Source organism: Chrysemys picta, chromosome 2 (genome assembly GCF_011386835.1).
Source record: "Chrysemys picta bellii isolate R12L10 chromosome 2, ASM1138683v2, whole genome shotgun sequence".
NCBI classification, from domain to species: domain Eukaryota; kingdom Metazoa; phylum Chordata; order Testudines; family Emydidae; genus Chrysemys; species Chrysemys picta.
The window spans coordinates 182,749,732-182,771,888 of record NC_088792.1 but is presented as its reverse complement, the minus strand read 5'-3'; the positions used below and the strand labels follow the sequence as shown (position 1 = coordinate 182,771,888).

The following is a 22,157-nucleotide window of genomic DNA, read 5'->3' as shown; positions in this document are numbered from 1 at the left end:
GAGCCTGAGAAGGAGCCAGAATTTACCAATGTACATTGCCAAAGAGCCACAGTAATACATCAGCAGCCCCCCATCAGCTTCCGCCTGCTCCCAGCGTCTCCTGCCCACCGGCAGTCCCGCCGATCAGCATCTTCCCCTCCCTCCCCGCACCTCCTGATCAGATGTTTTGTGGTGTGCAGGAGGCTCTGGAGGGGGGGAGGAGTGAGGGCATAGCAGGCTCAAGGGAGGGGGCGGGAAGGGGTGGAGTGGGGACAGGGCCTGTGGCAGAGCCAGGGGTTGAGTAGTGAGCACCACTCGGCACATTGGAAAGTTGGCGCCTGTAGCTCCAGCCCCGGAGTTGGTGCCTATACAAGGAGCCGCATATTAACTTCTGAAGAGCCGCATGTGGCTCCAGAGCCACAGGTTGGCCACCCCGTGCTAGGATGTGTGATCATAAGGACAAATTTGACATGCCCCTCCCAAAATCTTATTTCCTTCTACTCCCTTGTCTATACTCCATCCATGCCTCCTCTTATAACATCCCAGTATGTCCTTCTGCTACACGGTATTGGAACATTTTCCATAAAAGTTGTAACAGCTGGAACTCCTTCAGATCTCTCATTAAAGCACTTTTATGCAACATCTTTTGACCATTATTTACTGCTTTTATTGCAATAACACTCAAAGGCCCCAATCAGGGTCGTGGCCTCATTCTGATAGGCGCTGTGCCAAGACCCACTGTCCCTGCATCTAAGGGCTTGTTTAAACTTACAGTGCTGCAGCAGCATAGCTGCACTGGTGCAGCTGCGCTGCTGTAGCGTATAGTGATGGCGCTGCTTACACATGTATATGATGTGTAAGTACGAATGTAAAATATCTATATAGTATATTAAAATATGTAAATATAAGTAGAATATATAAAGGGCCAACTATTCCCACCTGCTCCTCAATCCAATCAGCATTAGTTAGTAGATTCTTTGTAAAGGGTTTATGTACGGATTGGGAACATGGTGGTGGGAGTAAGAATCTTTGCTTTAAAACAAGACTAACTTCCTTTAACCTGGTACTTTAACTATTTTGTCAATCTAATTTAGGCCCTGAACCTGCATACATTTATGCACATGCTTAAGCATGTGAGTAGTTCTGTTGACTTCAGTTCCTCTTATTCAGCTCTACAGTGCCATCAGCAGTGCTTAATGAAGAAGTATTGAGGCAAAAGGTCTCTTACCTTTGGACTTTAGCCTCTGAGGAAGGATACATAAGATGCTGTAACCTCACATGCTGAAGTATTTAAAATATTTTAATATTTAAACTGAGCTCCAAACTTTCTGGTTTAGTCTCATTAGGTTGCAGTATGGAATCCTAGGCAACCACTTAGACTGCTCTCTGAATCCAATTCTCTTTTTATAAATATGGTTACTTTAACAGTGATCTTTAGAAACTGTATATGAACAACTGCAAACCACAAAGTCTAGTTCTCTTTCAAGTCCTCCTCCTCCTCTGCATTTTACCAAATCATGTTGTTTGGAATACATATACAAAGCTGTTAATGTTTTGCTATTTTCTTAGGTCACTCTCAACGCTGGGATTGGTTATATCATCACTTGCTGACCAAGCAGCAGGAAAGGGGAAAAACAAGTTTGTGCCTTATAGAGATTCTGTACTCACTTGGCTTCTCAAGGTAACGCATGGCCTCATTTCACTCTGTAGACCAGTGGTTTTCAAACTTTTTGAGCTGAGCCCCCCTTTGACTTATAATTTGTAGTTGCCCCCGCTCCGCAACCCAGACAAAACAGACCCACAGGCTAGGTGGCCCACTCAGGTGAGTCGGGGGTGGAGGTGGTGCTCTGTCTCCGAGCCCTGCCGTGCAGGGCTGCCCCAAGCCTTGCCATGTGGGGCTCATCCAAGCCTCCACCGCTGCTCTGAATGGGGGTGAGGGAGCACAGTGTGGGCCCTACGAGGGGCATTATGGTCACACATAGGAGAGCAGGGCTCTGAGCTGCACCCAGGAAAGTGTGCGGTGAGCCTATGAATGCAAGACTGTGAACAGGCAGACAGTTGAGCAAGCCACCTTCTACACAGTGAGGCACTGAGTGCCCTGGATTTGTACCCCACAGTGACTCCTGCTTCGGGGTCTGGCTGCAGCAGTGGTGGAGAAGGAGCCACAGTGATCCCGAAGTAACACCGCTTGGGTGGTACTGACAGTGTCTCCTTCCTGGGCTGCGCGCGGACTGCCTGTGGCTTGCCAGGAGAGCTGCAGTCATGGGCAGGGAATAACCTTCTGGGGCACATGCGGCTAACTGCGGCAGGTGGAGATCCCACCCCTCTGCCGCAGCACTGGCCCGGAGGCCCCTGTCTGGGCTTCTTTATGCTGTTTGAAGGTTGACAGGTTCCATCACCCGGGGGAAACCACGCCACCCTGACCTGGGCTGGGGAGGCTGCCTGCAACCCGCTCAGGCAGACCCCGGGTGGCAGGAACCTATAGGCAGAGGGCAGCTCCGCACAACTCTTTGGGCACCTCATTCAGCTCTGGGACAATACAAGCCCCATCCCACACCGAGGGCCGGCTTTAGGCACTGCAAGGCCCGATTCACAAGAGCTGCTGCCGAAGACAGCGGCGGGACTTTGGCGGCAGCTCTATTGGCTGCCGGTTCCTTCAGTGGCACGTCAGTGGAGGGTTCTTAGGGATGTTGTGGGGCCCTCTTAGGGGTGCAGGGCCTGATTCGGGTGAATGAGGTGAATCGCCCTAAAGCCAGCCCTGCCCACACCCTCACCTTTGGTCCCGGGAGCCACTGTCCACGCAGCCCCCCAGCACTTCCTCTCTCTCCACACTTATCTGCAGCTCAAAATGGCAGCCTGTTTGACTTTGGTGCTAAATGCCGTGAGGGGAGGAGTGTGAAGTCATCATGGGGGCAGCTGTTGGAGTACAGCCATCCCTGTCACAAGAGTGGGGAAGTGGTGGGATCTATGTGCAGGTTGGAGGAGCTGCTGTCCATTCCCAACCTAGGCAGAAGTGCATCATTGGTCTTGCCGCTGCCTGCTCCTTTGCATGACGGTCATGAGCAAAAAGACACAGGTTTCCTACATGTGGCCAGTTGAGCCTACCTTCTTGAGCCACCTCAAGAGGGGGTTGGGTATCGGGAGGGGCCAGCCCTGCGCTGGACCCCCGTAGACATTCCTCCGCACTCCTCTGGAGAGGTATGCCCCACAGTTTGAAAACCTTTGTTATAGACAAACTGTAAGCATGATGTGTTATGGGATCGGAGCATACAGTTTATGAGCTGGGGCGTGGCTGCTGCTACAGACTTTTTTTCCATATTACTAGGAACAGATTCTCTGCTGCTGTTTTTGCTCTCCCAGCAGTGATATCTTATTATCTACGGTACTAATCTGTAGTGGGATCATGTCTAATGCTTGAGACCTAGAAATTGTTTGAGTTACAGATCAAATTCAAATTAATCAGTGCACTTGGTGTCTAAATAGATGTCATTCATATTTCAAATCCGTTCTTTGCAAGGGCACATTATGGCTACAGAGAGAATGGGGTACGTTTTAATCTGTCCTGTATTCCTCAAACTTTCGAAGATTATGCTTTACAGGACAACTTGGGAGGAAACAGCCAAACTGCCATGATAGCCACAATTAGCCCATCAGCTGACAATTATGAGGAAACGCTCTCTACGCTGAGATATGCAGACAGAGCCAAAAGGATAGTTAATCATGCTGTGGTAAATGAAGATCCAAATGCCAGGGTCATTCGAGAACTACGTGAAGAAGTGGAAAAACTCAAAGAACAGCTTTCGCAAGCTGAGGTAAAGTAATTTGGAGCTCTGTGTATCTAGAGTTCTATAAGGAAATGTCAAGTGTGTTGATAGGAATTTAGTTCTATGTGTAGTTCTTACAACAAAGTATGGAAAGTGAGATTGCTATGTTAATTATATTGTAAGTCATTAACTTGGTTTCTTGAAATAAGCTGAAATATCTGATAGTTCATGGGCCTCTTGTAAGCATACACTGGGTTGTACAGAAGGTGTACCTTGCCAAACTAGATCCTTTCCTGAAGAACTTAATCTAAAGGCATAAGTAGATGCTGTGCAGTACAGCACAGAACAGACAGTGACCTGTGATCATAACTGCATAGTAGGTTTTCAACTTTTTTGTATGTTGGTTTTTTTGTTTTGTTTTGTTTGGTTGGTTGGGTTTTTTTTTGGAAGGAGTGGGATGTAGCTTGGTTAAGTTAAATGGGAGCAGTTAAGTGGGAAACAAAAACACTAAAGGAACTGGTTTGCTGTGACCGCTGCCTATTATGCTAATAGTAATGGTCTCCCTGTTAACCTTGTTTTCCCCCATCTATATATTTTCATCTCTTGTCTCCCACATAGATTGTAAGCTCTGTCATACAGAACTTGTCTTGTGTGTGTGTGTGTGTGTGTGTGTGTGTGTGTGTGTGTGTGTGTGTGTGTGACTCTTTCCAGACTACTGTACCCTTTTCAGGAGTCTTGCGTACCCCAAGTTTCACCTCACTTAAAAACTACTTGCTTACAAAATCAGACATAAAAATACAAAAATGTCACAGCACAGTTACTGAAGAGTTGCTTACTTTCTAATTTTTGCTATATAATTATAAAGTAAATCAATTGGAATATAAATATTGTACTTACATTTCACTATATAGAGCAGTATAAACAAGTAATTGTATGAAATTTTAGTTTGTACTGACTTTGCTAGTGTTTTTTATGTAGCCTGTTGTAAAACTAGGCAAATATCTAGACGAGTTGATGTGCCCTCTGGAAGACCTCTCCGTACCAGCAGGAATACGTGTACCCCTGGTTGAGAACCACTGTCGATCACTGAGCCCTCTCAGTACTACTGCTTTGGACAAGCATAAAGAATAGGAGATGAGATTAAAGATGAATCTGAGGGTGGATTTGTGTAGTGTAAGCAAGAAAGAGAAGCTAGTGTAGAGATTGTTAAAGAAGATATATGAGGCTAAAATGGCAAAGTTTCCATGAACTCCTGTTTTTCTTTGCACTGTAGACTATTGACTCCGTCCATAAATTTAAAAAAATGCCTAATTTTACCTATTCGTCTAACAATTAAAAAAAAAAATCAGGTTAAATTTAATTGTTTTTGTATTAAACAGTCGTTTGTGTTCATGGTATGTGAGCGACTTCTGACTGAATACTGTTATCAAGCAGTGTTGGTATAGCCGCATTGGTCCCAGGATATTAGAGAGACAAGGTGAGTGAGGTAATATCTTTTATTGGATCAACTTCAACATGATCCGATGAGATGAGCTTTCAAGTTTGCATAGCTCTCTCCTTCAGGTCTGGGAAATGTACTCAGTGTGTCACAGCTAAATACAAGGTGGAATAGATTGTTTAGCCTAAGTGGTTAACATTTACTTCATTTTGAATGGTCCCTTGAAATATGGGTTTCGTCAAAGGAAACCTGTACAACACCTTCAAAAGATGAGCCATGGAGCTTAAATTCATAACTTTGCTAGACACTAAAAATCATTGACTGAATGGAGAAACTGGATTTATGGCTTATTACAGCAATCAATAACCCATTTAACCCCTCCCACCACTTTTTTCCTTTCACCCCTATGATTGGAAATGTGTTAATAGGCCACTTACCTTGAATGGTCCCTTGATATATATTACGGTATCTACTTATGCTAAACAATCTGTTCCACCTTGTATTTAGCTGTGGGACTCTGGGTATGTCTACACTGCAATTAAAAACCCCTGGTTGGCCCATGCCAGCTGACTTGGGATAAGGGGCTACTTAATTGCAGAGTAGGGGTTCATGCTTGGGTTAAATCCCAGGCTCTAGGTCCCTGCAAGATGGGAGGGTCCCAAAGCTCAGGTTGCAGCCCGAATATTTACATTGCAATTAAACATCCCCTTAGCACAAACCCCATGAGCCCGAGTTGGCTGGCACGGGCCAGCTGTGGGTGTCTAATTGTAGTGTGGACATACCCTCTCAGTACATTTCCCAGACCTGAAGAAGAGCTTTTTGTAAACTTGAAAGCTTGTCTGTCTCATCAGCAGAAGTTGGTCCAATAAAATATATTACCTCATCCACTCTGTCTCTCTACTATTGTCAAGGATGTATTTGAAGCTACCTAAAAGTGCTCTGAATTTACCCAAAATTACCTGTTGTCTTGTCTGTCTGACTAAATTATGTAAAACTTTCAAGCTTACTGTTCTCCTACCTTTTTACTGACACCAAAGAATCATGAGAAACAAAAATACCTACTGAATTTTTACTGATCACATGGATGGTCTCACCACCTTGTTTAATTTTTTTTTGACAATCATTAGGATGAGAAGCCTCTCCTAGTCCTAGAGCACATCTGATATTGTTTTATACCCACTGCCTGTCCCAGTTTTCATCTGCAATCCTCAATTTTTCTATAATTGGCTAGGCCACCTACAAAATCAGAATAGGCAAAATATTAGGAACTCCACATGTGTCCTGAATCTAGTGAAGGCATTTAATCCAAATAGTTATTAGAAGAATAAATTAAAGAAGGGTGATTGAGAATATCCAAGTACAAACTTGTTAGATATTTTTGTTTGAATATAGTCACCCAGTTTTTGCATAAATATATTGGGTCAGATCTTTAGCTTTGATAAATATGCATAGCTCTGTTGACTCTGATAGAGCTACCTAGATTTGCACCAGCTGAAAAACTGTCCCATTATTGTCAACTGATTCTTTCAGTGCTCAACTAAGAATCTATCTCACCTATTCACAGTTTCCCCTGTAAAATTAACTCAACAAGAAAAGGAAAAATCCTGTCATGGCTCAATTGGTGGTAATTGCTACCTGTGGCCAGCAGCTTGCTAAAACCAGCTTGAGCAGAGTTATTTTATATATGATGATATTTTAAAATTGTAAAAATTTTCTTCTTCTCAACATTAAGGCCCTGAAAGCACCAGAGCTGAAGGAAAAATTGGAAGAATCTGAAAAACTGATAAAAGAACTTACAGTCACGTGGGAAGAAAAGCTAAGGAAAACAGAAGAAATTGCACAGGTAGTCCAGATACTTTAACTACTGAGACCTGGATCCTCATCTGGTGTAAATCAACATAACTGTATAGACTTTAATGGATCTTTGCTGACTTACAATAGCTGAGAGTCTGGCCATGGATATTGCTGTTTCCTACTCCCTTACTTCTGTGGGGCACCTTCTCTTGGTCTTTCATCCTTTTTCTGTATTTTCCTTTTTTTTATCATTTCATTCAACCTTGCATCCAGAGTACAGTGTAACTTGCTAACACTGACAGTTTCATTAGAATAGATTTAATGGGATCACTGCCATGATAGCTAAAGTCCACTATATGTACTTAAAACAAATGGCAGTGTGTACGGGGCACTTCAGATTTGTAAGACCAAAGTAGGAACATGAATATAATGGGTGAAATCATAGCTTAATTCAGAATTAAGATAACTCAAATGAAGGCCAATTCAATTCTGAATGTGTCTACACAAGGGTTTACTGCAGTTTAACTAATCCACTTTTAATTCACACCTTTAGCTAATTTGGATTAATTTTTTTGAGTGCCCCTTCTAGACAACCCTAACATTACCTTCGATTAGAACTTACAGAATTTTTAGATTCTGATTTATTTGCCATCATTTATGCTATTTGTTCTTTGTGGCTTGGAGAGTGAATAAGTCAGTTACACTTTCAAGTTCTCATGCATCAGTGGTATGTTATGATGTTGGGTTGCAACTACTACAAAATAACATTTAGATCCAAACAAAAACACTTTTGCTGAATTACTTACAAAATTGGGGAAATGTTTCTATTAGTAGTAGGTACTTCGTAGCTTTTTAAAAACAAAATAAAACTCTGAGCCCACGCTCCTTTATGGCATGCCCCTAAACCTGAAATCATAGCTGCTAGTATGCTTATCTTTCTGGTATTTGCATGTAATGTGACAAATTTGCAATTGACATGATGAGTCAGAACCTGATTCTGCAACCCATATGGTGCATAGTAGTTACTCATGTGAACAGTCCCACTGAAGTTGGTAGGACTACTTGCCTAAGTAAGTGTTTTTCAAAGTGAGTGAACATTAAAGGAGTAGGTCATGGTGCATAATATTACAATCTAAAGAAGAATACAGGGTATGATCATTGTCTATTTTAGTTGATCCTTTTACCGTAACTTATGTGATAATACTTTTAGTAACAGTGTCCTGTGTGTAGATTAGTATTCAGCTTTACTCCTTGCTTTCATTTAATTATTTTATTGTCTCAGCAAACTATAATATGTGAGATCAACCTTTTTATGTGTTTGTAGGAGAGGCAAAGGCAACTAGAAAGCATGGGAATTTCCCTAGAGTCCTCTGGTATCAAGGTTGGGGATGACAAGTGTTACCTGGTTAATCTGAATGCAGACCCTGCACTCAATGAACTTTTGGTTTATTATTTAAAGGTAAGAATGCAAACAGGACATGGACATATTTAACAAATCATACCGAAGACCAATCTTGTTTTTAATTTCTGAAAGAATTTGGAATTTAGAGTGATGGACTCATAGGATTAGTTACAGCAAAGTAGAGTTGTCCTGATTTCCCCCTCAATTGCGTAGACTTATATTTTCCCTGGCACTTTAGCTCCTTTGACTTCAATGGGATAACTCCTGATTCACGATGGCGAGACTGGAGAACCAGGCTTAGTGTGTGCAAGTGTTATGTAAACTCCTGTGTTGCAGCCCCAGTTTTTCCAACTGAAGACTAGATGTGACTCCCCTTTGGACTCCATCAGCACTGCTCCCAAGAAGTTGATGTGAGGCAGTCCTGCACAGCACTTGCAATTCCTTCCTACCCATGAAGTGAGAATTGGATTCCAGGGATCAAATCTGGAAACTACCATCTGTTTAGCCCCACAGTGTTTGATTTCTATACCATATTTGCATAGGCTAGTTCTAAGAAACAATGCAAGTATTCTGAACAAATGGTTCCATAATTCATTCAATGACTCTATCAGATATCCTCGGTTGATAAATAATAAAGTTTTTGCAGGCCAAACTAAGCCCCCAGTTACACCTGTGCAACTCCATTGTCTTCAGTAGATTTGCACAATGTAACTGATTGAAACTTGGGGCTGGATTCCATCACCCTCACTCACGCTGTGTAGTACTGTACTTCCTAAATTGTCCCATTGATTCTAATGGGAGTACTCATGAAGTAATGTACTATCCAATATGTGTAAGGGAGGTGGAATCTGTCCCTTAGTAAGCAATTCAGTTGATGCTAAAGAAGAAATAGGATCTAGCTTGCTTTCTTTTAGCTGCATTGGCTAACAGGAGCAAAAGGCAGTAAAAACGTACTTTTGCTCTCTAAAGTGAGCAGATATCGTTCTGAATACGTATAGGGAGTAAATCTGTTTTTTTTTTTTAAACTTAATTTTCAGTTTCCGATTACAGAAAAAATTGTAGTCATATAGCTCTTAATATCCTTATATCAATTAAAATATTGCATCATGATAAACATTTAAAATACAGAAAGCCAGTCTAGTCAGTATGAAAGGGCCATTTTTGGTAATCACTCTTAAGAGTAAAAACACACTTTAAATGTAACATAATAAAGCTGTTAAACATTAGAGTAATACATTTTTCCTAATTTTTTTCTTCATGACACTAACTTCTGTCCATTCCGGTTACTGGAGATGCTCTTATTTGAATGTGAAATAGTGTCAGTGCAAATCTTCTACTATATCAATATATGTAGGAAATGTTCTGACACAAGCTCCCTCCCAAGTGAATGACAGAGAAAGCACTGTTCATTATAATAATACTTAGCTCTCACATAGCCCTTTTGTCAGTATATCTCAGAATGCTTTACAAAAGAGGTCACTATCATTATCTGCATAATAGTCAGTTTCTATTTTAGATAAATGTTTAATGATAGGGAGCTTTTGTATTGTACTGTTTAAAAATAAGGAAATCATAGATATAAATACACTGAAATGTTTCACCCTTTTAATATTATCTTTAATGAGCTGTGCAATGAGACTTGGAATGATGGTGTTTCCCTAGGGAAGTTGCAGAGGGCTTATCTGTGTTGGAAGTGTTCGAGTATGGATGTAATACCTGTGGGGAGTTGGTAGAGAAACCTGCCATGCACAAGCTTATAGCATGTTCTGGGGAGTGGACTAGACCAGTGTTTCTCAATGACTGGTCCATGAGATCTCCCTTACACAGTTGAGGAAGACTGCAAGCCAGTTCCTAGTATCAAACAGATTGAGAAACTCTGGACTAGACTCTCCACAAGGTTCTTTCCAGCCCTAGCTTTATCTGTGGACTCCCATTGACATCAGCTGTGTGGTTAGGTGTTGGCATGTTGCTCCAGAAATGTAACCCTCTTCTTCAAGTAGCGTCAGTATTGGTGCTCCACTTTAGGTGTGTGTACACCCCATGTGCCTTGGATCGGAGATTTTTTTGTAGCAGTGCCTATTAAACTCATGCGTGTGCTCTACATGTCCTTGTGCCCTGTACTGAGGATATATAGAGCTGGGTGAGTAAGCCACCCTCAGTATAGGCTTAGCCTCCTCAGCCTGAGACAGAGCATTTAATGTGCCCTCTTATATTGTTCAAAGCTTGTTCCTGCATCTAGTTATCTTTTTTTCTTTCTTTAACTTTTTCTTATACCTGGTCCATTTTGTAGAGGAGTTTGTTTATAATCCCTTCCCTTCCAGGAGTTTTTACTTTCAAGTTCCCAGTTGGCCTGGGGTAAACCAGGATCTCCAGACTTCAAATGTTGCCTCGCTTGCCAGGAAGCTCTCCCAGTCAGTGGTGGGCATTCTTGGTATCTCTGTTGCTTGGGAGAAATGCATATCCCTCAGAAGTGTAGCATCTGCTCAGCATTTAAAAGCAGACCTAGGAAGAATTGGGAGATAAAACTTAACGATGGAAGATTCTCTCTGTCTGGCCTCAGATCCAGGCCAGGAGACCGCACCCTGGCCATCTGCCTCTGAGTGAGCGTAGCCCCATCAATGTCTGCACATTTGCCCAGATCTGCTCAGGAGAGACCTATAAAAAGAGGACTCATTCTCCTCATAAAAAATTCACTTTGAGAGAGCCTCAGTCTCCTCAACATTAGACCTCATTGGAGACCTCACATCTCAATATGGGTATCACTGAGGCTCCAGGCTCTGGTACCAACCCTATGCTAAGGACTTTGAGCTCCTCTAAGACTAAAGGCTCCAAACATGTCTCGGTACCTGGGTCATTCTCCATACTTACAGAACCAAGACCTTTTAGTGAAGGAGTCTAAGCACTCTGCTTCTAAAAGGGTCGTACCTACAACTCTTTCCATACCGAAGCTGCTCACCCAGATGCCTGTGGTACCAACGAGATGCCACACTTCCCATGCTATCTTGGCTCCACCCAAGCAACCATCTTCTTCAGTACCCTCAACCTCCATTGGACGAGACTCACCTGAACAGTCTGTGCCTTCAGTGCTGACTGTGGAACGTTGCCCCTTGCGAACTCAGATGCATCCAGTACCACAGGAATTTAGATACTCCAGAGACTTATTTGTCTCAGATGAGCCAGAGTCTCCCCTGCTAGTGGGTGAATGTCTGTTGGTACAGAGATTGACATGGTTATCAAAGTTGGTATTTCCCCCGGTACAGCTTGTTCTCCGGTTCCTTCTGAGATTGGTGGAACTCCTCCTTTAGATGAGGATTCTGACTCCCAGATCTCAGTGCAGGATTCCCCTACTTAAATTAAGCAAGGGACCTTGCACCTGACCCTTTTGGGAAAAGGGAGGAGCTACACCCAGGATGGACCTGTCCCCCTTCATGCTGGTTTGAGCAGCATTGGATGCCACCACCCATAACTTATGGACCTCTTCAGTGACCATACTGGGGTGCTTGGGCTGCATATAGATAGCAGTTTTCGCAGGTTCTAGTTCTTTTTGTGGGGACCATAGAAGAAAACATTCTCCTACTCCATCTCCTCCACTCTGTCAACCAGAGGAATCCTTTGAACAGCAGGGGGCCAGAGCAGGTAAGGAGGCTATTCCACAAATGACTATTTCCTTATCTTCTCCAGATGTGAAGATGCCTTCTCTGGCAGATGACTTCAGACAATTCCAGGACTTAATTAAATATATTGCAAACTACTTATAGATTCCTGTAGAGGAGGTCAGAGAGTCGCAGCATAAGTCCTGGATATTCTACAATGGACACCTGGTCATCAATAAAGCCCCGCTGAACCCTGCCAAGACCATTTGGCAGAGCCCAGCAACAATACCATTGACATGCAAGTGTGCCAATTAAAAATAAATAAATTACGTCCCAACCAAGAACTCTGAATTTTTATTGTTCCATCCTGCACTTAACTGTCTGGTTGTAGAAGCAGTGAGTAAATGTAGTAGAGAGCAGCACACTGAATCCACACCTTATGATAAAGACCAAAAACATCTTGACCTGTTTGGCCATAAGACCTGCTCATCTGCAAAGCTTCAGTTTAGGATTGCAAATTTCCAGGCTCTTATGGCAAAATATTACCATACAAATTATTTTAAGTTTGCCACCTTTATTGAGCACCTTCTGGCAGAATATCGTGAATAATTCCAATCCATTGTTAATGAGGGTCAGCTGCTTGCTAGGACCTCGTTGCAAGCAATGATACAGTTGACACTGCAGCTTGTTCTATTTCTACAGCAGTGGTCCTGTTTTGAACATCCTGGCTCTAACTTCCAGAGAAAGGGTTCCAGAGAAAGGTCGAAAATGTGGTAGAATATCTCCCCTACGAGCAATTAAAACTCTTTGCTGAATCCACGGATGAATCCTTGTACAACCCAAAGGATTCCAGGGTCACCTTGTGATTCCTTGAAATGTATACACTTGCAAGCAAACAAAAGTTTAGCAGATTTCAAACGGCACAGAGATCCTGCCCTATTGAATTTTCAGGATTTCAGAGCCCCTCAGAAAGAAGTTGAGGTTGCGAAGACAGAGCCTGCCTACTTGGTCTGCATCTACAATTCAATTATCTTCATCAAAATGACAGTTCTGACAGATTGGTTGAGGGTTTGGAACAACCTCACATCATATAGCTGCAACGACACCATTCTACCTGCTTCCTCCCACTTTGGAGTCTCTCTCCACCATTTTCATCCTGCGTGGCAGAAGATTACATCATGGGTGTTGAGGTTCTAAGATTAGGTTACTCCATCCATTTAACTTCCCTTCCTTGCCCCTTTTCAGGAAATTCTCTCATGAGCAGTTCTGATATGGGAGATAGCTTCCCTTCTAAGCATAGGAGCCATAGAACCAGTTCCAGCTCACCACGTCGGGAAGAGATTTTAGTCCAAGTATTTTATGGTCCCAAAAAAGTACAGGGGCTGGAGACCGATTGTAGATTTAAGATTCTAAAACAACTTTGTGACAACCCAGAAATTCAAGGTGGTGACTCTTGCACCTATAATTCCGTAGTTGGAGCCAATGGATTCATTTTTGGTCCTTGGCTTTCAGGATACATATTTTCATGTCATGATTCATCCTTCTCACAAGAGATTCCTTCAGTTTTCTGGTTGGTCAAGATCACTTCCAGTATCGAGTGTTTCCTTTTGGCCTTTTTTCTGCCCCAAGGGTGGTATTGAAAGTATTGTCAGTGATCATCGCTTAGCTTCAACTGGGGATAATTGTTTTTCCATACCTCGATGATTGGCTGCTCGAGAACTGGTCTTAAAACAAGGTTCATTCTGCCACAAAGACAGCAATGTCCTGATTCTTCAGGCTGGGTCTTCAGCGCAACATTGAGAAATCCACTTTGAGCCCTGTGCAAATGATATAATTCAAAGGGGCCTCCTTAGATGCAGAATCAGTCAGAGCTTACCTTCCCATGGACAAGTTCATGACATTAACAAACCTCATTTCAAAAATTCAAGTCAGTCCACAGACATCAACAAGAAATTTTCTTCAACTACGGGGACAGCTTATACCTTTATGACACGACATGCCAGATTATGCTGCGCTGTTTCCAGGGGTGGCTCAGGACCGTTTATACCCACAAACAAACACAGCCTGAACAGACTGGTGTCAAAGACTCTGTCAATTGGTGGAAGAACCCAGGCAGTGTTTGTGCAAGTGTTTCGTTAACCAGTCATCCCCAACCATCACCATAATGGCAGATGCCTCCTTGGTAGGTTTGGGGGAGGTGGCATTTAGGGAACCACACCATTCAAAGCAAATGGTCTGCTAAGAAGCACGATTACACCTTATCCTCCCGGGCAGTCTGGATTGCCTGGTCTCACTTCCTTCCATTAATCTGGGACAAATCCATCAAAATCACAACAGGCAAAATAGCCTGTATGTTCTACATCAACTGATGGGAGAGTGAGGGGCGAGGCGATCCCCTTCCCTTTGTGCAGAAGCAATAAAGCTATGGGATTGATATATAGCCAATCACATCCTTATTTCAGCAACTTATGTTCCAGACCTACAAAACATCATAACCGACAATCTAAGCAGATGCTTCCTTCAAGATTACAAATGGGGAGTTGGACTCCTAGACTCTCAATCATATATTTCAGACTTGAGGATTTCCAGAAATGGATCTCTTTGCCACCCTTACCAACAGGCTATTTTGCTCAAGAGGAGGGTTAGGCCCTCATGCACTGGAAGATATTTCCTTGTTCTGTGGACAAGAGGCCTTCTGTTTGTATTTCCTCCAATGCCCCGATATTGAGAGTGGTGAAGAAGATCAAGCAAGACAAAACCAAGATCATATTAATTGTTCCAGTGTGGCCCAGGCAAGCCTACTATCCTTACTTGATTCTACCCTCCGTTTGTCTGGTGATGAGTCTTCTGACAATTCCCAGTCTTCTGTCTCAAGACACTGCTCAGACTCTCCATCCCAACCAAGGAGTCCTTTGCCTCAAGGCTTGGTTACTCGAAGGTTCACAGGAATAGAGACTCCCTGCTCTGCAGAGGTACAGTAAGTGGTATTAAACAGTAGGAAAAAGTCTGTGCGAAATATTTACCTGCAAAAATGGAAAAGATTTCATCACTAGTGTGACCAGCGACATCTTTCATCTGTTCATTCTCTCTTCTCTGCTGTCCTCAACTGTCTGCTGGCATTAAAGTCAGGATTATTTATGAGTTCCATTGGGGTTCACTTGGTTGTTATAATGGCTTTTGTTCCCCGGTTGAAGGATTCTCAGTGTTTGATCATACCGCCACAGCTTTTTTCCTCACATTAGAGATCCCATCCCTGTATGGGATTTAAATTTCATATTCAAATGTCTTATAAAACCCCCTTTGGAACAGATGGGCACCTGTTCCCGTCTTCACCTAGCAATGAAAACAGCTTTTTTGGTGGGCCTCACTTCTGCTCGAAGAATTGGAGAAATGGGAGCTTTAATGGCAGACTCTCCCTTTATAGTGTTTTCCAAGAACAAAAAATTAGTCTACATCCTAAGTTTCTACTTAAGACATTGTCTGAATTCCACATCAATCAAGACCTCAATCTCCAATTTTTTCCCCCAAACCATGTCAGACCAGGGAAAATTCTGCTTTCCATAATTTAGACAACAGTAGGGAACTAGTCTTCTATTTGGAAAGAACCAGACTATTTAGAAGTTTCCCAGGCTGTTTCGATTGCCATCAGATCCAAAGGTACCACAGTTTCCAACCAGAGACTCTTGAGGTAGATTTCTGGATGTCTTTTTTTCTTGTTATGAAGCTGCCAATGTACAACCCCCTTCTAGGATATTAGCCCATTCCAGGAAGTTTCTTTCTGTCTCTATGGCATTACTCAAACACATCCCCATTGTTGAGATCTGCAAGGCTGCAGCTTGGACTTTAATACGTACTTTTTCCAAGCACTGAGCAGTTATTCATTCTTCTATATGAGATGCTGTCCTTGGGAATCCGGTCTTTTCTTCCATGTTGGACTCTGCTCCAAAGCTCTCTCCTCCTCATGAGGGTTCTGCTCAGAAGTCACTTGAAGTGGAGCGCTCATAGGGATAGTACTTGAAGTAGTAGTACAGGTTATTTACTTTGGGCAGCAAATGTTCTTTGAGATGTGTGTGTCTGTCTATGGGTACTCCACTACTTGCCCTCCTTCCCCTCTGCTTCAGAGTTTCTTCTGTATGACTTTATGGTGGAGAAGGAACTGAGGGCAGTGCACCTGTATAGCCCTATGTACCCTCGGAATATGGGGCACAAGGATGCGTAGCGTGCATGCATGGGCCAAACGGCCCTTACTAACAAAATTCTTGGATCAAAGGCACATGGGATGCAAGTGCATCTGAAATGGAGCACTTATAGGGGGACACAATTGAAACGCCAGTTACTGCACAATATGAGTAACCTCTCCATTTGGGTCAGATTCTAAGAGACAAAAGCTATGGAACTGAGTTGACTAATACAGTATGCTTACCTCAGTTCTAGTGTGCCCTTACTATGTGCAGTAATGCATAGGCACCACAGAGACTTGTGAACATTTTAAATCAGAATTAATTTGCTTCTGTGGTGTTTTATGATTTATATAACAAAACTACTAAGGTGAAATGCTGCATATAAGAATTGGTTAGTTGCCTCTTTCAGTTTTACCTCTGTCAGACCAGCATTATTTTTTGCTGTGTGGAAGTCCCCAGCATAGGATTTCAGAGTGTTGGTTATGCATTTTCCATTCTTGTTATGTTAATATTTTTGTTGTAAGTTGTATCTGATAAGTTATATAAAGGGAAGCAGTTTGCTTGATTTTCATTGATGTTTTATTAATAACCTATGAACCAGGACCACACCAGGGTTGGTGCAGATACCTCTCAGGACATACAGCTCTTTGGTATAGGGATCCAACCAGAGCACTGTGAGATTGACATTGCATTAGATGGGGAAGTTTCTCTCACACCAAAAGAAAATGCAAGGTAAGGAAGTTCAGCACACTTGTCCTGTGCAATGTTTGCTTCTCATCACCAAAAGGTGCGTGCATTTTTATTTTACTATGTCACAAATACTGTGTGCTCTGGTCAATAACCAGTTTCAATTCAGGTGATGTCAACAGAAACTTAAGACAAAATCGACCTCCATGCCAAAGAGGAAGTCTCCAGGCTGGTTCTGAATAAACCATAATTAAGGAGGTCTTGGGAACAAGGATGGGATCATTGTTTACATAGACTCTGTGGAATAGGCAGGATGATAGAGATGTGCAGCTGCTGCTATTCTAACCTCTGGGATGGAATAGCAGCCTGTCGATTGGTTGGATGGATGAATTCTACCCCTGTGAATTCACTCTCTTAGGCTTCATGAGAATAGATACATTTCATCTGAAAGTCTCAATTATAATAATGCCCAGTAAATGTATGAATCCAGACTCTCTTCCCTCTTGTTGCTCTTTCAGAGTTATAGGAACATTCCATTTTTAGGGATTGTTTCTTCTTTGCTAGCATTTAAAGCTGTTCAGCCTTGTAACATCACGTATGGCATGTGCAAGAATTTCACACAAATATACTGCCTGTGATCTTACTGTTTAATTAATTTCATAGATATAGGCATTATATGGTAAACAAAAGATTGAGGGATAATCTATTTTTCCAAACCCTATCTTCACTGTGCATTTTATAAAGTACATCTTAGCGTGTACATCGCAGTGCTGCAGACTAATAATGTAAATTACAAAATTCCAGCTAGATGGTATTCAGACTTATGGTGATAGAGTTACAGTACAAGGAGTTCGGAGTTTTGACTGGCAAGAACAGGAGAATGTCAGTGGAAAATCATATAACAATGTTTTGTTTGTGACTGATCTGAAATGCTTAAGTAGTTGTTTCTGGGATGTTTATATCAGCATGAACTTTGTTACCAGAGTTACAACTTTAAACAGAATGGATTATTTCATATCTGACACATAAGATATTTGTGACACAAAACTGAATTCAGAACTCTGACTCTGAAGAGACAGTATTGCATTTCATCTAGGATATTACATTTTAGAGGGAAATACTATTTGATTTATTTTTCTGCTTTGAGCCACAGAAGCAAGAACCAAACAATTCCATTTCACTTTTTCATGAATAAAGCTTAAATATAGATGACCCTAGATGCAAATGCTGTTTTTCAAAATTTCTCAAAAATAGAAACTTTTGATTAATAGAAGCCCAGTTTATCAAAAGAATGAAATTCAGTGATATAAGGCATATGTATAAATAAATTATATATCATCTATGATATGTATTAGCAATATTTACCATCTATTAGACTAATCTGCTTCTTAGAGGTTTCCTTAGAAATGGTAAAATAACCATGCATAAGCTTTTTCTAATAGTGTTTAAATGTAACTAGGTTCACAGACTGTTTACAATGAACAGTCTGTGACCCAGTTTCTGGAATGTGCATGCGGCTTTTTTAATCACCAGCTATGAAACTAAAATGGAAGCCCTCTCCCTCTACTGTTTATAGTGCAGAGGTGCAACAGCAGCAGTTTTTCAAAGGCAGTGGGAATTGATCATTCATTAGCAACCTTTCACATTTACACTTTAATAAGAACTTTGTTAGTCTGTGTATGGTGTATTACATATGATCTTGCATAGGTGGGGAAAATAGACTAGTCCAGGGGTCGGCAACGTTCGGCACGCAGTTTGCCAGGGTAAGCACCCTAGCGGGCCGGGCCAGTTTATTTACCGGCTGACGTGGCAGGTTCGGCCGATCGCGGCCCCCGCTGGCCGCGGTTCGCCGTCCCGGGCCAATAGGGGTGGCGGAAAGCCGCGGCCAGCACATCCCTTAGCCCGCGCCACTTCCCGCCGTCCCCATTGGACCGGGACGGCGAACCGCGGCAAGTGGGGGCCACGATCGGCCAAACCTGCCGCATCAGCAGGAAAATAAACTGGCCCGGCCCGCTAGGGTGCTTACCCTGGCGAACTGCGTGCCGAACGTTGCCGACCCCTGGACTAGATTAACTTGTAGGTATTTTCCATATATCATTTTTGTTAGCTCACCAAAGTGGTCTTATTGTTTTTTAGATCCTGTGTAAATGGCACACTGGTATGTACTGCCACTCAGCTGTGGCATGGAGATAGAATCCTATGGGGAAACAACCACTTTTTTAGGTAATTGTATATTTTTTGATTTCCTTCCACTCACACACCTTATTTGCTTACCTATTTTCACTCTTGTTGGTTTTAAAATCTTAAGTAACTTTTAAATTTTTAAATAGAATCAATCTGCCAAAGAGGAAGCGACGAGATTGGTTGAAAGACTTTGAAAAAGAAACCGTGTTAGCGGAACAGGATTTGGATGCAACTAGTGAAGCTTCTTCAGAACCAGATTACAACTATGAATTTGCACAAATGGAAGTTATAATGAAAACACTGAATAGTAATGGTAAGAGAATTATCATATCAAGTGACGCACAAGGGTTGTTTGGGTCCAATTAAAAAAAATCTTAGATATATGAATTTAGGAGTTGCTGGAGCATATCGTTATCCATCTAGTCCAGTATCCTCTGTGATAGAGGCCAATATTGAATGCTTCAGAGGAGGATGCAAGAAATGCAGTCCTGGATAATTATAGAATAAACTGCCCACAGGTGAAATTTCTTCCTGACCCCATCAGTCAATGGTTAGCTTATGCTTTGAAGCATCTTGGTTTTTATTCTTTCCACATTATTGTCCTATATAATGTAACTGTGAACGATGATCCTATAAATGTCTAATCCTTTTCTAAAACCTGCTAAACTCTTGACTACAATTACTTGTGAAAGTATGCTATAAATTTAACTTTGAAATGTATTTTATGGCAATTTCATCCTTTCTTTTCCATCACATACTGTTGATGTGATACCATAACATTGTTAACAAGACAGTAGCGAAACCAGAACAGACATTTTGGCAAAATAATCAGCCAGCATGCTTTGACAGTTGTTAAGCTCACAGTATTTTATACAATCCTTACTTATTAAAATCTGTTAAAGGATGTCTCATGCAGAAGACAATGTTTAGTGTTTAACAAATTAGAACTGCCTGTATTGAAATGTAAAAGCTCATATGCTACTTAATCCACTTTCTGCAGATATTGGAAATGTTACTTGAAATGAGAAAACTGTTGGCTTCCCAGATATTACAAAGAATATTTTTCATACTGTGGTTTGTTCATGTAACAACTTTTAATGTGATCTGTAGTAGCAGATGTCTGGGGAGATCGTTCATTCGATCTTGTTGGGGAACTCACTTTCTGGCATCAGTTAAAAAATAGTCTTTGAGTAATTTAGCAAACCCTTGTCTCAGTGATTCATCTTTAGAATTATTTCCTGTACTTCCAAACACAGTAGCATCTTTTCATTTCTGCCATGCTTGTCCTTTATCTTCTGCATAATGTTTAATTTCTCAGTCATTCTTCGGTATAATTATGGTTTTAAAATATTTTAGAGATGATGCTATAAAAACTTGCAGATGTGAAGATAATTCTGCTTGCATTATGCAAGTATTTAATATGAGTATTATAGACAGGCAAATAAATAATTCAACTTATATGCTTCTATCAAAACTCCATTCAAGCAATAATCCTTTTTGCTCCAAAATGTATCTGGAAGTTAAAAATAATTAATCATTCTAATGCCAATACAAATTCTAGCTACTTGTGAATAGAGTCTACTACTTGTGACAATTTAAGACACATAGTATATCATTTAATGTCTTGTGAAATGTTTAATATTTACATTTACAAGTTTTTACTTTGTATTTCATAACTGCTATAATGGTGGTATCCCTATAATAAGTCTGCGTGCAAAGCATGAGTTCTTTTCTTCAAGCGACAGTGATACGATTAAAATAGTAACTTGCAGTAGTTTTCAGTTTTTCCAAAGATACGTTGAGAAGACATATATCCTAAATTAATACTTTTAATGATGCTAAAAATGACGCAGATAAACAAATTCAAACTGTTATTATAGCAGATCACAGGCAGCCCTCACCACTGTTCTGTTCAGATGAGAAATTGGGTTTTATAAAGAACTTTTCCTACTTACATTACAAATAGTGGGCGAAATTGTCCTCTATTAAATATATGGGGCTTTGCAGAATCTGTCCCACTAGTTTAAATATTAATTGAATTGTGAGCAGTTGCCAAATGTGAAACTTTTGCCACATTTATCTATAAAGACATTAGAACTAATTTTTTTTACCGAAAGTTGAGTATTGACAAGCATCTCTTTACCTGACCAACGCCTTGCAGACTCTACAGAGTCTGTATTTAACATGGCACCTTTAACAATGGCACATCTCTCCATGTGGCACCAGTATTGTATATGGGACTGTAACAGGACTTGATATTTGGAGCAAAGGCAGGACTACTAGCATCAAAGGGCTTGTCTACGCAGCCCCAGAGTTTGGGCTGCAGGGGTGTGAACTGCACCATGCAATAGTGTGTTGTGACTATGTTAATGCGAACTATGTATCTTTCAGTTCGTGTTCGCAGGATTTACATGTGGCGTTTACAGCGCAGCAAGCTAATTTATTGCTTAATAAAATGTTCACTTTAAGCTTCTCTTAACTGCCAGTTCAGTTACTACATGTAAGTCTTCAAAACTGAAATCAACCCAGAGTTTATTGTACATTAGTGTGCAATGTACATATGAGACGGATTTAAAATTGAGAATATATGGGAAGGTTAATTTATTATAGAAGTTTATTCTCTTCCTGAACCACAAAGAAGTTCTAGGAAACGTACACAATCTATAACTTGCTTTTAAAAAGGAAAAAAAATGATTCTTTTCTTTCAGTGGTTGTTACTAACTGAAGTAGATAATTTGGTTGTTTGCTTCAGTTTTCTTCCACCACCCTCCATCACATTTCCTCAGCAGCTAATACAGAGAAAGTGAAGTTATCCTTTCCCTTTTTCCCTTGTCCTACTTCCTTGCTCTTACTAATTCATTCCCTTCTCTATCCTTCCTCCTCCTGGGGGTCCATAATATATTTTAAAACAACATCAAAAAATAATAATGGAACTAAATGTTTATCAGCGATCACTCATCTCACTTTCTGTATTCCTTTCCTTTTGTATATTTATTTTGACTTTTGGATTGTAAGTTCTTTGGGGCAATAGCTGCATTTTTCTTTGCTTTTGGAAAGTACCTGGGAATTTCTGAATGCTACTGAAATATAAATAATAGGATAGTAATTGAATTCAAGTGTCGTGTTTGCTCATTT

General features: G+C 41.3%; 1 protein-coding gene across 7 annotated transcripts in view; it reads left to right on the top strand.

Moving 5' to 3' along the window:
- Positions 1 to 22,157, top strand: part of KIF13A (kinesin family member 13A) — a 205,976-nt gene that overhangs the window by 132,072 nt on the left and 51,747 nt on the right. For all 7 annotated transcript variants that reach the window (XM_065585082.1, XM_065585078.1, XM_065585080.1 and 4 more), the window contains 7 exons: positions 1,549 to 1,660; positions 3,579 to 3,791; positions 6,914 to 7,024; positions 8,300 to 8,434; positions 16,753 to 16,883; positions 18,975 to 19,061; positions 19,169 to 19,335. In XM_065585082.1, coding sequence (XP_065441154.1) covers positions 1,549 to 1,660; positions 3,579 to 3,791; positions 6,914 to 7,024; positions 8,300 to 8,434; positions 16,753 to 16,883; positions 18,975 to 19,061; positions 19,169 to 19,335 — 956 coding nt within the window. The remainder of the gene's footprint in view (positions 1 to 1,548; positions 1,661 to 3,578; positions 3,792 to 6,913; positions 7,025 to 8,299; positions 8,435 to 16,752; positions 16,884 to 18,974; positions 19,062 to 19,168; positions 19,336 to 22,157) is intronic.